This window comes from Notechis scutatus, chromosome 2, assembly GCF_049901735.1.
Source record: "Notechis scutatus isolate UNSWTSFEM ecotype Mainland chromosome 2, rNotScu1.2, whole genome shotgun sequence".
Lineage (NCBI taxonomy): Eukaryota > Metazoa > Chordata > Lepidosauria > Squamata > Elapidae > Notechis > Notechis scutatus.
Window position 1 is genome coordinate 182,611,347 of NC_142010.1, and position 16,707 is coordinate 182,628,053.

General features: G+C 37.0%; 1 protein-coding gene across 4 annotated transcripts in view; it reads left to right on the top strand.

The window, feature by feature from the left end:
* ECPAS (Ecm29 proteasome adaptor and scaffold) overlaps positions 1-16,707 on the top strand; it is a 70,010-nt gene that overhangs the window by 23,553 nt on the left and 29,750 nt on the right. For 2 of the 4 annotated variants that reach the window (XM_087957587.1, XM_087957586.1), the window contains exons 13-24: positions 601-667; positions 776-898; positions 2,444-2,547; positions 5,133-5,256; positions 5,654-5,734; positions 8,096-8,315; positions 9,576-9,668; positions 11,463-11,554; positions 12,457-12,591; positions 14,031-14,196; positions 14,982-15,154; positions 15,701-15,802. In XM_087957587.1, the coding sequence (XP_087813713.1) occupies positions 601-667; positions 776-898; positions 2,444-2,547; positions 5,133-5,256; positions 5,654-5,734; positions 8,096-8,315; positions 9,576-9,668; positions 11,463-11,554; positions 12,457-12,591; positions 14,031-14,196; positions 14,982-15,154; positions 15,701-15,802 (1,480 nt within the window). The remainder of the gene's footprint in view (positions 1-600; positions 668-775; positions 899-2,443; positions 2,548-5,132; positions 5,257-5,653; positions 5,735-8,095; positions 8,316-9,575; positions 9,669-11,462; positions 11,555-12,456; positions 12,592-14,030; positions 14,197-14,981; positions 15,155-15,700; positions 15,803-16,707) is intronic. The other 2 variants (XM_087957589.1, XM_087957588.1) reach the window with 1 other exon arrangement.

Consider the following 16,707-nt stretch of genomic DNA (forward strand, 5'->3'; position numbering starts at 1 on the left):
CTGTTTTTGCTCAGTATTGGGAAAAGTAGAAATCTTCACAGTAATTATTCATTTGGCTGATCTTGGAGAGATAACTAAAATCATATGTTATTAATTATCGAATATTGATGAGCCGTGGTGGCGCAGTGGTTAGAGTGCAGTATTGCAGGCTACTTTTGCTGACTGCCTGTTAACCTGCAATTTGGCAGTTCGAACGAACTAACTAGTATATGAGAAATGGGCAGGACAAGAAGCAATGGGGGGAAACTAATCAAGGAGAGAAGCAACTTAGAACTAAGGAGAAATTTCCTGACAGAACAATTAATCAGTGGAACAACTTTCCTCCAGAAGCTGTGAATGTTCCAACACTGGAAGTTTTTAAAAAGTTGTTGGATAACAATTTGTCTGAAGTGATATAGGGTTTCTGCCTAGGCAGGGGGTTGGACTAGAAGACCTCCAAAGTCCCTTCCAACTATTCTATTCTATTCTATTCTATTCTATTCTATTCTATTCTATTCTATTCTATTCTAAACACTGTTTGAGAAAATGTCTAGTTAGTATGTTAGCTGAAATTCCTACTTCGTTTCAAATAAAGTCCTTTTAAAAATACATTTTTTCCAGCCGAATACCTCAACTGTTTACCAAGGATCTTGCACTGGTCCAACAATTTTTTGAAGCTCTTTCTAAGGTTGGTGATTTTATTTTTATTTTACCAAACAATTAGTTTATCTAGAGTTTGTTTTTTTTCTTATTTGTGGGATACTTATTAGATGTTAACACTCAGATATCATTTCAGGAAGACCCTGATACCAGACTAGCTATTCAGGAAGCTCTGTCCATGATGGTTGGTGCATATACCAGTTTAGAAGGAGCACCTCGTACTCTCATGGAGGCACTTGTAGCCTCTAACCTAATCAAGGTGAGTCACCAGGATATGAAAGGAGTGTGAAAACCTGGGTTTAGTTTCCCCTTAATCGCTTGTACATAAGAATGGTTATATTAATTTATGGTATGCAGTTAGGAGAATAAAAATTTCTTTCTCCCTCTCTCTTGGGCCTGGTCCAGAGGTGCTATTCAGCAGGTTCTGACCAGTTCTGGAGAACTGGTAGTGGAAATTTTGAGTAGTTCAGAGAACTGGCAAATACCACCTCTGACTGGAGATTTTACAGTATCCTTGGTGGGCGTGTCAGGGTATCCCCTGCCACGCCCACAAGCCATGCCCACAGAACCAGTACTAAAAAGTTTGAATCCCACCACTGGCCTGATCTCCATTCATTGTCTCTTCATGATTTACATAAATGCATGCCTACATGCAATACAATACAGTACATGCATGCATACATACATACATACATACATACATACATATAGAGAGTATCTTCAAATTGTGCCCGCCTCTCTGAATATCAGTTTGAATGTTTTTTTTTTTGATCTTCAATATTTCTTTATAATAGACGCAAACACAGAGGAAAAGTAGAGAATGTCTCAAATTCCTGTGACTAGTTGATCTCATGATAGCCAAGAGCGATAATTCCTTTGCAAAATGATTGGGCCTACAATGTTATTTAAAGAAGGCAAATCTATCTAGTTCCTCCCAAAATATTGCTCATCCCTGATGTTACCTTTCAGATGTGTTGGTTTATATTTTTTAGAATTTTAAGGCAATATAAAAATTTCAGCAAAGAATTTTGGGGATTATGGTCCAGTGCTTTAAGAAGGAATCATGCTACCTAAAATTAGTCTATCATAGTGTATATATGGACGATATATTTTTTATTATGGAACTTCCACTTTAAAAATCGCATGTTATATGACCTTGAAAAATGTAAGCAAAACTGAGTAAGTGGAACCACAAATAATGCCAGCTGACTTATATAGGCAATATTTAATCTATGCAATATTTTGTTAAAGACTATTTTTAGAACTACATATATGAAGCAAGCATAGGCACATTTTTTTAACCCTTCAATTATATCCTCGAAACCTGAACATTTTATGGTTGACCTAATATGCTATATTTTGTTCACATTTCATTGCATCATACCTATAATTACTGACTTGATTGTGCTTGCTCTTGCTGCACCAAGGGAGCAGTAAAAATAATTATTTTTGCTATTTCAAATTTTGAGAAATGTTGATTCCTGAGAAAGAATCTTAAATGATCTGTTCTCTTACAGATGAACTATGCATGAGCAGAGATCTATTATTTATTTAGAAAGATTTTTTTTTCATATTATTTTGTTTAATTACAATACATAATTAATGCCTAAGTCATTGAAGGAGGTTCAGGAAAAAAAAATTTAAAAAATCATAACGATATTAAGCATGTTATAAAGGAAAACTTTTTGTACCTGCCTTTTTACTTTTGGTGCATACAGTATTTTGAATATTGTATGTCAGTGCCTGATTTGGTAAAGAGTTTGTTTCTGATTATTTCTTCATCTTTCTGACTTTTTTGTTTTAGCCTCAAGTTCAAGTCCGCCAAGTAGCTGTAAAATTTGCCAGCACAGTGTTTCCTTCCGATCACATTCCGTCAAGATACTTGTTACTTCTAGCTGCAGGAGATCCGTACGTTTAATATTACATTATAGACTGGGTATAAAATGCTAATGTTATATAGCAGTATCTTAAATAAAAGGTAAAGGTTCCCCTCGCTAGTTGTTTTCAGCTCTAGGGGATAGTGCTCATCTCTGTTACAAAGCTGAAGAGCCAGCACTGTCCAAAGTCGTCTCCATGGTCATGTGGCTGGCATGACGAAATGCAGAAGGTTCACGGAACGCTGTTACCTTCCCACCAAAGTGGTTCCTATTTTTCTACTTGCATTTTTACATGCAAGTACAACTGCTAGGTTGGCAAAAGCTGGGACAAGTAACGGGAGCTCACTCCGTTACATGGTGCTAGGGATTCGAACCGCCAAACTGCCGACCTTTCTGATCAACAAGTTCAGCGTCTTAAGCCACTGAGCCACCACGTCCCCTTATCTTAAATAGGGATCGATAATTTTTATTTTGATTCTTTTAAACTATTACTTCAATTGATATCCATTTTACTGGTTCTGTAAAATGTTTTTTATTTATTTATTTGAGTTTTGTCCTGCCTTTATTATTTCATAAGTGCCTCAAGGCAGTGAACGTACTTAACGCTTCTTCCTCCTCCTCCTCTTTTCTCCACAACTGCAGCCCTGTGAAGTGAGTTGGGATGAAAGAGATAGTGAGTGCCTCAAAGTTACTCAGCCAGCTTTCTTGCCTAAAGCAGGAGTAGAACTCACAGTCTCCTGGTTTCTAGGCCAGCATCTTAACCACTATACTAAGCTGGCTCTCTTTTAATTCACATACTTTAGACATCAAGTCTTTGAAACATATAGTATGGAACTATCATGACCCTTACTTTGTATCTTTATTTATATTTAGTGCACCCTGTTAGTACATGTTATAGATGCCAGTTTGTATATCAAATCTAAAACTCATTGCTTTGTCTCAAAAATGGCTTCCTCCATCGCTATCAGAGCCTGGGCTGGTAGACTACAATTAAAAAGACAGTTGGAAAGCCTTTTAGTAAATAGTTTCACCTTTGTTTTTGAAGCTAATATTTATAGCCTTCTCCATAGACAGAAAAAGACAACTGGGGCTTCTTGCCACCCCGCAAGGCAGGGTGCCCCAAAGGGAACAAATAAAGGGAGATAGATGTGGGGAGGGGGATTTGAAGACAGTCCCTTACCCTTACTGAGACTCAGGGCTAGGAGGGACCAAACCTGGAATGGCTTGGCCGGGGGTGGGTATTTGCTTAATGACCTGCATTTCTCAGTTTAACAACTGCGGTGGAGAGTGCTGGGATTGCCATTGTAAGTCGGTGTGATCCTGTGAAGTCTTGCTTTATAACCATCCAACCTATGACTGCAGTCCCAATTAGAGCCATTAGGCATGGCTGAACTCGTAATAATTCATTTTTAAAAAATGAAAGATTTATAGAAAGCTGATGAAGAGGAGAAAATGCTAGCTAAAGTTATGTCCAAACATAACTTCTGAAAGCTAATATTGTAGGCCAAAAACATAAAGGTACTGACCGCTCTAAACCTGTGGAAATTGTAAAATTATGGAAACAATTTTTATCAGATTGTGTGTAATAAATGGTGTTCAGAGTTGTATGAGTGGTTTAGAAAGGTGGCCAAAAAAATAGAAGCAAAGCAGTGATATCCAACCTATAAGTAGAAAATGAATTAATACTGTATTTGGCTGTATTGTGGAATATAGAAAGCTTTGCTAGATCAGGTAAAATATTTATTTAATTTAGCAACACGTTGCTGAAGATTACCAGGCATAATAATATCTGATTTATTCTTTGTCCAAATTTTTAAATTCTAAACCTCACCTTGCATCAACAATTGGACGACTTTGGACAGCTAGAGATCTTTTCTATAAGGATTTGGCAAAATAAAAAAAAAAGGATGAAAAGTGCAGTGTCCCAGTTCATATATAATATAATGGAATTTAAATTATGTATCTGCTAAAAATGTCTTCCTCTTTATTGCAGCTGGGATAATGAATAAATCAGAATTAATTTTCATTTTTGCATTTTCCAAAGTAGCTTACATTTATGAGTTTTTTTTAAAAAAAGTCAATTCTAAGTAAAATCAACTTTAAGTCACGGGTGATTTATTTAATGTCTCTATTAAGACGATAAGTCAAGAGTCTACTGAATCAAACTAAAGATTAGTTTATTGTTATCCAGTGTCTCAATAAGAAGACAATGGAAAGAGGATCCTGGCTGTTTCTTGTTTGTGCATGTAATGCTAAATAATTGGTTCTTAGGGTAGTGCAATCCTGTGGAAAACATTTCAAGCGATGTATTTTGGAGTGCAAGGGAGCCCAATGTAAAAGTAGTTATGTCTTTTCCTAGAAACCGTTGTCTTCCCTCTTTGAATTATGTGTGATTCCAGGAGAGGATGCAGCTACTTTAAGGAGTTGTAGACAGGTGCTACATTCTACATTCTGAATTACCCTTTTGAAATTAAATGCAGAATATAAACACAGCCCTTGCGTTAATGTGAACTGACATATTAATCAATGTTTTTCTGCTGAGTTATTTTGGGAGGTTGATGGAGAAAAAGTTCTATTTGTGCATTTTTGAAAATGTTTTATTTTAATTTCTGAAAGGCGGGAAGAGGTACACGGAGAAGCACAACGTGCTCTGAGAACATTTCCTGGTAAAAATGAAAAGGAAAGTGCTGATAAACAGATGCCTTCATTCCCAGAAATGGTCCAGTATATTCAAGAGAAGGTACAGGACTTCAGCTTAAAACTCTGCATTATACTATGGTACACACTGTTCAACTCCCAACCCTGTTCCCTATTGAGGGCATGAATTGAATCACGTATTTTCCTTGTTTAGTGACTACAGTTGAAACCTTTAAGAGGTCTCTAAGTTAAAAAAATCACGACCATGATTATTTTTATGATTTTATTTCAGCTTTCCTTTCCTTTACAGACTTGCAAAAATCGTAAATGCAGGCATTAGTCTCAAAATTACTTGGTTACTGTCCAAGGCAGTCATTAAGCAAGGACTACCTATAAAGGCATAGGACTAATTGTTGTAAAATTGAGTAATTTGTATGAATTGCAAAACATTTGAGGAATAAGCACCATGTTCTGTTAAATACATGAATACTTTATTTTAGGCCTCCCACCGAATGAAAACGCCTGCTAAATATATGACTGGAACAACAGTAATGCCTTTCAACCCAGCTACTTTTGGAGAGGTATGCATCTCAGTTACAAATTAGGGGAAGCCCTATTTGTTAATAGCAAAATTCTCTTCTGTATATATATTGTTTCATCTTGAAATAGTGTATTTTACACAAGCACATACTTGAAATTTAAGATCTACATCAGAGGTTTTATTGGGAGGTTTGGTGGGTTGTGAGTGAGGAGACAGCTTTTGGTAGTGACACATCTTTTTTACACAAAGCTTTCTTTCAACAGATGAGGAAATTGCTAGTACTTCTGTGAGCCAGCAGAGAATCCTTTTACCCAAGACTTTAGTGGCTTTCCTGATATCTTATTGCTATATAGATTTTTATGTACTTTTATGGTCCTTATTCTGCTTTTTGCTGAATGGTTTTACTTTCCCCATTTTTCCAGCCCCTCTGCAAGTTGTTCCTGATATTCAGTGAGAAAAATGGGACATTTTTTTCCTTTACACAATAAGCACACAAAAAAGTAAATTTAATACACTGATATATTTTAGGAGAACCAATTTGATGTAGTGATTAAGCCTCCAGGGTAGAAACCATGAGTTACAGTCCTGCCTTAGGTATGAAGCCAGTCCCTGGGCCAGTCATTCTTTGCCCAGCACTAGGAAGGCATTGGTAAACCACTTTTGAAAATCTTAACAAGAAAATTGCAGGAACTAAATCTGTGCAGTCACCTGAAGTCAACACCTTTTGGAAGGTACCCCCCTGAAAGTATTTTTAAAATGACTACAAAGCAAAACTGAAACTTCTGAACATTATCAGCCACGCCCTCTGCATTCTTCCAATGCCTAATAAATAAATAAATTTAAAATTGAGGACATTTATTAAAAAATGAGTAGAAAGTTGATATTAAGGAACTTTCTGCACCCAATATCTATATGCTTTGTTCTTTTCCCTTGTGAAATTGTAGTATATATGTAATACCAGGCATGATCCATTTAGTTTAAGAATTTTAAAATTCTTTCACTAAAACAGACTTGATAATAGAGTTAATATATTCCCAAAGAAATTAATGAGACAGCAAAGTTCAACTCTTCAGTCATCTCTTTAATAGATTTTCTTCTTCAGTCTAGGCCAGGTTTTGCATCAGTAGCTTCAAGCAGAATAATGCATATTTGTAATTTTAACAGTAAGTTATGTGCACTTTTTGAAAATAGCTGGCAGACTCCAAACTGGAGCCCTGGTGGTGCAGTGGTTAGAATATAGTATTGCAGGCAAATTCTGCTGACTGACAGCTGTTTGATTTTCACTGGCTTGAGGTTGACTCAGCCTTCCATCCTTACAAGGTCAGTAAAAAGAGGACCCAGATTGTTGGGGACAATATGCTGACTCTATAAACTTCTGATTCTTTACAGAGAGGGTTGTAAAGCACTATGAAGCAGTATATAAGTCTAAGTGCTATTGCTAAAAAAAAACCACGCATTTGGTGGAAAACAAACTTGGTGTGTGTGAGTGTGTGTGTGTGAGAGAGAGAGAAAGAGAGAATCTCCTAAACCCCCTAGATGTTCTGTTTGATCTTTGTTGTTTTTCAAGCCAGATGGGGAGTGAAATAACTTGAGTTACTATTACTTTTATTCTAAATAGGGTTATAAAATCCAAAAGGATTCATGGAAATGATTTTTTTTTTGGAGGTAGTTTATTTTGCAGCATACCGACTACTGTTTTATTGTAGATTTAAAAATAGGTTTGGCATCAAATTTAGGTACCCAGGATATAGTGTGGCAGAAGCTTAGTTTAGAACAGGGGTGTCAAACTCAAGGACCAGGGGCCGGACCTGGCCTGCGGGGCACGTAAGTGTGGCCCACGGGGTGCCTTGAAAACAGCAAAGGAAAGGCCCACTGTACCCCTGCCAGTGAAAATGGACCTTGCTAAGGCTGCAGGCAGCCCTCCCAAGCTCCTTTTTTTGCTGGCAGAGAGTTGCAGGACGTTATTATAGCCAAAAACAGAGCTCGGGAGCCCGTTTTCTCTGGCAGAGCGCTCGGGCCACCTCAGGTGCCCCCAACATGAGTGATGTTGAGCTAGCCATGCCCACCCTGGCCACACCCACTCCACCCCCTGAGGTCAAACACAACTCTGATGTGACCCTCAATGAAATCAAGTTTGACACCCCTAGTTTAGTATATGACATGTTTGTAGGCAAGTTACTGTTAGCCTTAACTTCCTTAACTTTTGAACATTGGGATAATTTGGTTGATTTGTCTTAACAGACTTTAGTAATGAATGAGACCACAACATCCTTTGGACATTTTAAATCAACAGTATCAGAAGAGATGCGATTATTGTACTGTGATTGATTGATTGAACAGTTGTTTTATTCTGTAAGGGAAGGTTGGTGAACCTTTATATTTGTTTTTCTGTTTTGCTTAGATAGTGCTGTATCTCCGGATGTGTCTTGCTCACAGTGCTGGTGTGGTGCCTACTTCTCAGAGCTTAGCTGATATGCAAGATCATGCTCCAGCCATTGGCCGTTATATAAGAAACCTCCTCTCTGGGAATGTTATAACATCCTCATCCTCAAAAGGTGGTGAAAGCAATCCTGTACAGATCTATATAAGTCTCCTTCAGCAGTTGCTCTCTGGCGTTGGAGGTGAGAAACACACAGGTCACAAAGCTTTAAAAAAATGTTTTACTGCCTTTATTGTGAATGAGTAATAAAGCTGCTTCAAAAGATGAATTCAGCATCCGTTGCTGGTCATTTAGTTAGTGTGAGCAGATTCACTTCCTAGAAATGTAAGGTCCATTTTAATGCAATAAATTAGGCCAAAGCAACCTGTCTTTATCAGGCTGATGGTCTGTAGAGATTCTCAGTCATCCAGGTCATGGTTGTCCTTTTTTGTTGTGCTTTTTCAGGAGGCAACTGGACTTTCTTGTTTTTTCTTTGAAGATGTTTCGCTTCTCATCCAAGAAGCTTCTTCAGCTCTGACAGGATTCCATTCTCCACTATCCTGTCAGAGCTGAAGAAGCTTCTTTGATGAGAAGTGAAACATCTTCAAAAGAAAAACAAGAAACTCCAGTTGTCTCCTGAGAAAGCACCTTTGGGATATCAGGCTGATACTTTGAAGCTCCACTGGTTCCAGTTTTAGAACTAAAAACATAGTTACATGTTCAGTGAGTATATTTTTGGCAAGCCCATTGTGTTGAAAATTACATAATTTTGACAGAGGTTATTTTATTACATTAAAAAACATTTATATTACGGGGGCCTAACTGGAATATAAATTGAGTGGTAGACCCTCTCACTGTAGCCCTAGGCCAGTAAAGAAGGAAAAAAAAATGGCAGTGTAATTTTTGGCAGAGAAAAACTGACCATCCTGCATGAGAAATAAACCAAGCTTTAGCTGGTTTAGAATTCTGTTCTCATTAGCTAGTCAGATCTGTCAGATCAAACCAGGCATAAAAACTAAGGTACTTTCCCAATTACCTTACTACCTGTCTATACAGAGATTCTGTGCAGACATCAAATGGCATAATCATTATTAGACCTAAACTTTGTTTTTCTCCCAGTCCTTTTAAAAATAGATGCCTTAAATTTTAGGTCATTGCCATCAAAATTTTACCTTACCTTGTGTTTAACTGATCTTTTCCATTACTAATTCAAGATACTAGATAATAATTTCATCTTTTGACCGGGGAGTGTGGAGAGGAATGAAAAACTATAAGGGAAGCGGCTAACTAATTTTCAGAAGTTAATTTGCTATAAATAACTGGGGGAAAAAATCACACAGGTTTTCTAATCTTGCATTCCCTGCTATATATTTCTATTTCTACTCTTTGGCATGTCTTTCATTGATTCCAGCATTCTAGGCTTTCCCCATCCCTGTCTTACTATCACTTCCTCTTATCACAGCGACACCGGAAGTGGCATCACTTCCAGTATCGCGAGATTTTGGCAGCTGCGCCACTCATTCTTCCATCTTCCCTGCTTTTGGGTTCTGCGTGGGTGAGTCACTGACAGTGTGGGTTCATATCTTATTATTTAAGTTTTGAGTTGCATTTAGGTTTATGTCTCATTTTAAGGTTGGGGAAAAAAAAGAGATCCAAACTGGCCTTTCTCCAGTTTTTATTTTATTTTTGTAAGCCATTAAATTACAACCGAACAGCTTTCAAGCAACTACAAGAGATTTATTATAAAAGAGCCAATCTCAAAATCAAAATAAATTTGACTTTGAGATGTTGTGGGCTCTTTAGATAGGCGTGCCACTTATTCTTGGAATGTGTTTCATTCTCGTTGCCTGAACTGAAGTGTGTGTTATGAATGATGAGATGAGCTTGGATTGGCTACAGTAGCTTTTTTTTTCTTTTTTCAGGAATGATTTGCTAGTGCATCTAAAATGTTAGTAACATAGAATATGTTGTGGCCTTGAAATTCCACAATAGCACACAAGTTTTTGTTGCACCTCTATGTCATAACATTTATTAATAAAATACTATGCATGCATGATGTTTCAGCCGATTGCTGTGTGGGTCAACATATGCTGTACAGCTAAATCCTCGACTTACGATTTACAATTGGATCAGAATTTCTATTGCTAAGCAAGGCAGTTGTTAAGTGAGTCGTGCCTGATTTTATGAGGTTTTTTGCCACTATTGTTACACAAATCAATGCAGTTGTTAAATGAATCACATGGCTGTTAAGCAAGCAAATCCAGCTTCTCCCATTGACTTTGCTCCTCAGAACCCAGATGGCAAGGTAAGGGTAAGGGATTCTGCAGAACCCAGATGGTAAGACCCTGGGATTCTGCAATCACTGTAAATACAGTATATGCCAGTTGCCAGGAACCTAAATTTGGTTGTAAGTGCAAGAACTGGTCATAAGTCACTTTTTTAATGCTGTTGTAATTTTGAATGGTCACTAAACAAACGTTGGTAAGTTGAGGATTATCTGTGTAGTTCAGTATGGTTCAAATATATATTCCAATATTAACATATTGAATATTGTTAAGATATTTAGTAGAGAATCCTGGATTTAATTTTTGAATGTCTTCATCCCATATTTGAATTCTCAAGTTTCCTGATGAGATTACACTTTTTAGATACAGGATTCTTTGGTCAGAAAATTTTTGACATCCATCCACACAAACCAATTAAGCAATTCCTTTTCAACATTATTCAGAATGAGGGAAAAATAGTAAGAAATAGCAAAAGAAACTTAACACCAGAAAAGAATAAAGGAAATACACACCCTCAATACGTGATCCCATAAATACTGACCTCTTAACACCTATTGAAGCTTTGGCCAATTCAGCCTTTTAGTAAGATAGAAGATATTTTAAAGTTATATTGCTAGCCTATAGTTGTAACATGTGTAGTAGCATTTCTTCTTGCAAATAAAGTCTCCACTCATCAATTTAGGTATGTTTTTACAAGTATACTTTTAGTGCAACAAGGGTCAGTTTTACTGTGCAAGCTGGATTTCTATTCCAGAAACAGTTTTGCAAAGCAACATATTATTGTCTGCATTTCACCAGCTATGAGGTACATGCAGTCTCTCAGTGCAAAATATATCTGAAATAGTATTAAGTTACAAAGTAAAGTGAATGTAAATATTTGTTTTGAATAATTTTGGCATGCCTATTACAAAGATAATGAATCATATTTGTATGCATGGTGATTTCATTTAGCAAGTTTAATATTTTGTGGTGATTTCATTAGCAAATTCATTTATATTGAATACAATAGTTTCTGTTCATATTTTGTTCATTTTAATAATTTGAGAACTCTTTAAAAAATATAGGTTTGCCAGTCATGTACTGTTTGCTGGAAGTTGTTTCAGTCTATCCTGAAAAGCTAGCTGCACGATTTATAGACAAGATGGATTGGATAAAGGTATGCTAAAGAAAAAGATGATTTTATTCCAAAATTTTGCACTTCATTCCAGTAGAACAGATTTCTACCACCCCCCAATACCCAAGAAAGGAATGATTGCGATAGGGTTAAAAGTATGTTTCTCAATAGCTCCTGATCTGTTAAAAGTAAGTTCCTGGAAGCCAATATGACATCATTATTATCCACATACTTTTAAATATAATGCTTCTCATATACTGCTTATATAGGCCTCTATAAATAAGTCATAGGGATATCTTTACAATAAGAGTTTAAAGAAAAATTCAGTGAAGGAAAATAGCTTATGGCAACTTCTACTAAGAATGTCACTATCTGAAATAAAGTTTCAGAGGCAAAACTACTCAGAATTTTTATTAAAGCACCTAAAATAATGTGATAATTAATAGACTGTGGGTTTGTAGTGAATGTTTGAGTTCCTGTCCTTAGTCTTTAGTTTTATTGCATTGCACATAGTAATGCTTGTAAAATTCAATGAGGCAAATAATGCAAAAAGCTGCGGTGACACAGTGGTTAGAATGCTACTTATAGCCAGGAGTTCGATTCTGCCTGGCTCAAGGTTGACTCAGCCTTCCATCTTTCTGAGGTCGATAAAATGAGGATTCAGATTGTTGGGGAAAATATGCTGACTCTGTAAACTGCTTAGAGAGGACTGTAAAGCAATCTAATTAGTTGCTATTGCTAATCATGTTGAAAAGCAAGACTGGTGCAGAATTCTAAGTATCGTTGTTCTCCTTCCTCTTCAGTTAAATATTCTTTGGAAAAGATGCTCTTTAGCCATTCCCGACAGAAAAAATGGGGTTAATTGGATCAATATATTTATTATATAAAGGCTGGTAGGGTATTATCTATTTTTAACATATTGTATTCCTTTATATTGTTTTCAGAATCTTATGAATACTAATAAGGAAGAAATGCGGGAACTGGCTGCTCTATTTTATTCAGTTGTACTTTCGACCATGTCAGAAAATGAATTCAAAACATCTGTTCAGCACCTGATAAAAACAGCAAAGGACAATCATGTAATATTTTTGTTTTTACCTCACACCACTTTTATGAATGAAAGTATAATAGTATTATTATGTATCTTAAATGCCCTTTTCTATTTAAGGAATATTGAACTAAATTAAGAGTAAGGAGTTTTTTTTATGAATATCAGAAAACTGGGAGTAAGAGCCCAATTAGTTATAACTAAAATTGGTTAATTAAATGACTGATTCAGTTCAAATACATTTTACAAATGTATGTACAGCCGTGGATGGCCCTCCTGGGCTCTGTTTTTGCTGACAGGCACTGCGGGCCGGTCCTTCACTGTTTCAAGGAAAGGAAAGTCCTTGTCTGAGGAAAAAATATTTGCTTTTAATTAGTGCATATATTCTGTCAAAACATTTATATCGCCGTTTTAGAGTTCTCAACAGAAAGGGGGGGGAAGGGGTTTGAAAGAGCAGTGCGGCAGCTTGGAAATCAAAACTGCATTCCATAGTTTTTCAGAGATAGTAACTAGGTGACTGAAGTTTCTGCCATGCAAAAATCTAACTGGAAAACATGATGGATGACTCTTGGCTATGGATGTGTGTCATTGGAGAATATGAATTATAATACACCCAGAGTGGTGGGGAAAACCAGGGTCAAGGGTGACAGTGAATTATCTGTCTCAAAGTCGGCTACACCCAGGCAGGGCCAACATGTTAACTACCAAATAAATCCTGTTTAGTTTTGGAAGTTTGGCTTGAGACTCATGATTTAATTGGGGTAACTGCCGGAATCCTGACAGATTTCACAATAGCTTAGAAAAATAATTTCACCTTTATAAGAATGAAAGGACTGATTTTTCTAAGAAGCTATATAGCAGACATGTCATACTCGATTTCATTAAGGGCCGCATCAGGGTTGTGTTTGACCTCGGGCAGCTGGAATGGGTTTAGCCAGGGTGGGTATGGCCAGCTTGATGTCACTTATGGCCAGTAAAACTGGAGCTCGGTGGGGATCCCTGCAGGGCCCCCTGGGCTCCATTTTCACTCGCAAAGGGTTGCAGGAGGCCGTCACAGCAGAAAACAGAGCCTACGAGGGCCGTAGATGGCCCTCCTGAGCTCCGTTTTTGCTGACAGGCACTGCGGGCCGGTCCTTCACTGTTTCAAGGAAAGCCCCACAGGCCAGATGTAAGCAGCCTGTGGGCCAGGGCCCATGGGCCTTGAGTTTGACACCCCTGCTATATAGCATCCACTGTTTATAAATAGAGGGAAAATAATCAATTAAAGATCAATATGCACAGACATACTATTTTAATTTTTAGGCTATTAACACGCACACTATTTAAATATAAGAAGGCTGTTCAAAATGTTCTCTCTCTCTCTCTCTCTCTCTCTCTCTCTCTCTCTGTGTGTGTGTGTGTGTGTGTGTGTGTGTGTGTATAAAATGAATTGTTAACTTGTTTTTTTATTGTCAATTCTTTTCACTACAGAATCTGGAAATGCAACATGGGTCATTATTGGCTTTGGGATTCACAGTAGGACGGTATTTATCAAAAAGAAAAATGAAAATAGCAGAACTACATGGTATAGAAGACCGAAATACCATTGTAGCACCTGAACAAGACCAGCTGATCAAATCAACAACAGAAACTATAGGTCAGTCTGCACATTTGCACTTTCCCTGCATTCTTGGCCCATTTTGTTCATGGTAGTTTTGAAAAATTAAATTACTTTCGGACCACTGTGCTGCTTTACCTATCTCTTACTTGAAATCTTTATCATAAAACTCATACAACATAATAGTAATCTCAAACTCATCTTATTTTCATTGCTTAATGATGTGGTATTTGATTCACAACTCATTAAAACAGATTTAACTAGTTGCAATTAATGTACTTGGCATTAAAAATAGATTTGTATTATCTGAGCATGAGCCTCTGGCAAAAAAAGACACTTAAAGGGCTGCTATTTAATTAGCACTGAAGATGCTATCAAATGATAATGAAAGGTGAGATAAAATGTAGTGTGACTGAATAAAAAATTAAAATGAACTAGGATTATGCATATTAGAATAAAGTATCTTTGAGATTTTATAGGTCATAATCTTGAACTGTACTCGGATATGTTGCTCTGCGTGATGCAAAACTCTTATTTTTTGTTGATACAAATGTTATAAATGCTGGGAATTTCTGCAAGTATTCATTTTCTCTGAAAAATATATTTCTCCCACCTGAGGCAGGTGTTCAGATGAATGCAAAAATTATTAATTTAAGTTTTAAGTTTGGCCTGAAAAAGGCATCAGGCTAGAAACAGAGACCATGAGTTCAAGTCCTGCATTAGCCATTTATGGACTAAGACCATCTTAAAGGCTGTTCCTTTGGGGTACAACCTGCTGGATTTTAAAGGGAAAAACGCCAAGTAATCTTTCTACTTTTTACTAGGTTCTTTTTTGGATAGTACATCACCACTTCTAGCAATAGCTGCATGTACAGCACTGGGGGAAATTGGCAGGAATGCGCCTTTGCCCATCCCCAATGAAGGCAGTGGTTTTACAAAACTCCATCTTGTTGAAAGTTTACTGGCCAGAATTCCCTCTGGCAAAGAAAGTAATAAGGTAATGTTTTACAACATGGTTACAATTTTCCTGCGATTAAAAGATCTTTGAGCTTCATTCTTTACTTGTAGGTATTTCCCAGCCCAAACTAGGTAATATCATCAGTGCGGGAAAGGAATGGGGTTTGCTCTCACTTATATTCTAGTGCTCGGGTGTCAAACTCGTGGCATCACGTTGCCATCACATGATGTTTCACAATGTTTTTCCCATTCGCTGAGCTGGGGTGGGCGTGACCTACGCATGACGCATCTGGACCATGGGCTGCCAGTATGACACCCCTGTTCTAGTGGCTTACTGTGTTGGTGGAGTAGTCTTGGTGGGTTCTTTTTGGTTGGGTTGTTTACTGTTAGCTGGTTTGGCTGTTCTTTGACTGGGGTATTGTTTACTTCTTGATTGTTGATTTGATGTTAATCTTGGTATTAATTTATGTTCATCTGGATGTTTTTCTGATGGGGAAGTGTTTTATTTTTCTCATTTTAATCTAGCAGATTTTAAAATATCTCTCTTTCTAACTCTTCCTCCTCCTCCCTTCATGGTATTTTTAAGATGAAAGAAAGAGCTATTCAAACGCTGGGTTACTTTCCAGTGGGGGATGGAGATTTTCCTCATCAGAAGCTACTCTTGCAAGGATTAATGGATTCTGTAGAGGTAATTATTTAATTGTACTCTCGGAATATATATTTGAAGAAAGGGTTGCTTTTATTAATTCATGCCAGTTTCTTAAACTGTGTCCTTAAGGTTTTTTTGTTCCATTATTTTTCCCTGGTTATAAATGTTTGTAAAAGTTGAAAAAAAAAGTTTTTAATTTAGGAGAACAACACTAATGTCATCCAATGCATAATTATTCTTCATGGTTGTGCTACAGTGAGGAAGCATTGCTACCTTGAACAAGAGGTTTTTGTGGAACCTTCTATGCTTCTACATTTCCTGATAGGCAGAAGAAAAAATGTTCAGGCCTTGTGTGTCCTTTCCAGGAACTGATCAGTCCATTCTTTTGTATTCATTTAAATAATTTCCTCTTTTGTGCTGCAGAGTTTTGTTCCCATATGTCTTTCCTCCCATTTAAAATGGGAGGGGATGGATGGGTGGAATCAACATCCAAGGACCATTGGTTAAAATTGAAAGGGTGGGCTCTTTTAGTTTATGCATTTAAATAGTTTGTATGTCTGCCCTTCTCACAACAGTGATTCTGGCCAACATACAAATGTTAAAAACCAGCATTAAAACATTAACCCATGATTAAATGATCCAATCATCAAAAAACCATCAACGAGGCTAGTCTAACCTGCTTGCCTGAATGCCTGGGGAATTTTGTCGGTTTGGAGTGTCCCTGTGGTTATAATGGCTGAAAAGAAATAGCATGGTACCCTTCAATTTTTAGCTGGGAAATAGATGAAAATAATGCTATGAGACTTGAAATAATTTTGATTTAAATGCAGGAATGGTTTTTCAAATCAGCTGAAAATTCCATGGTAGAATTTGTAATGATGTATGCTATAATCTTCTTCCTTGTAATTAATGCAGCAAGTTTCTTACCTAGAAAATACAACTGG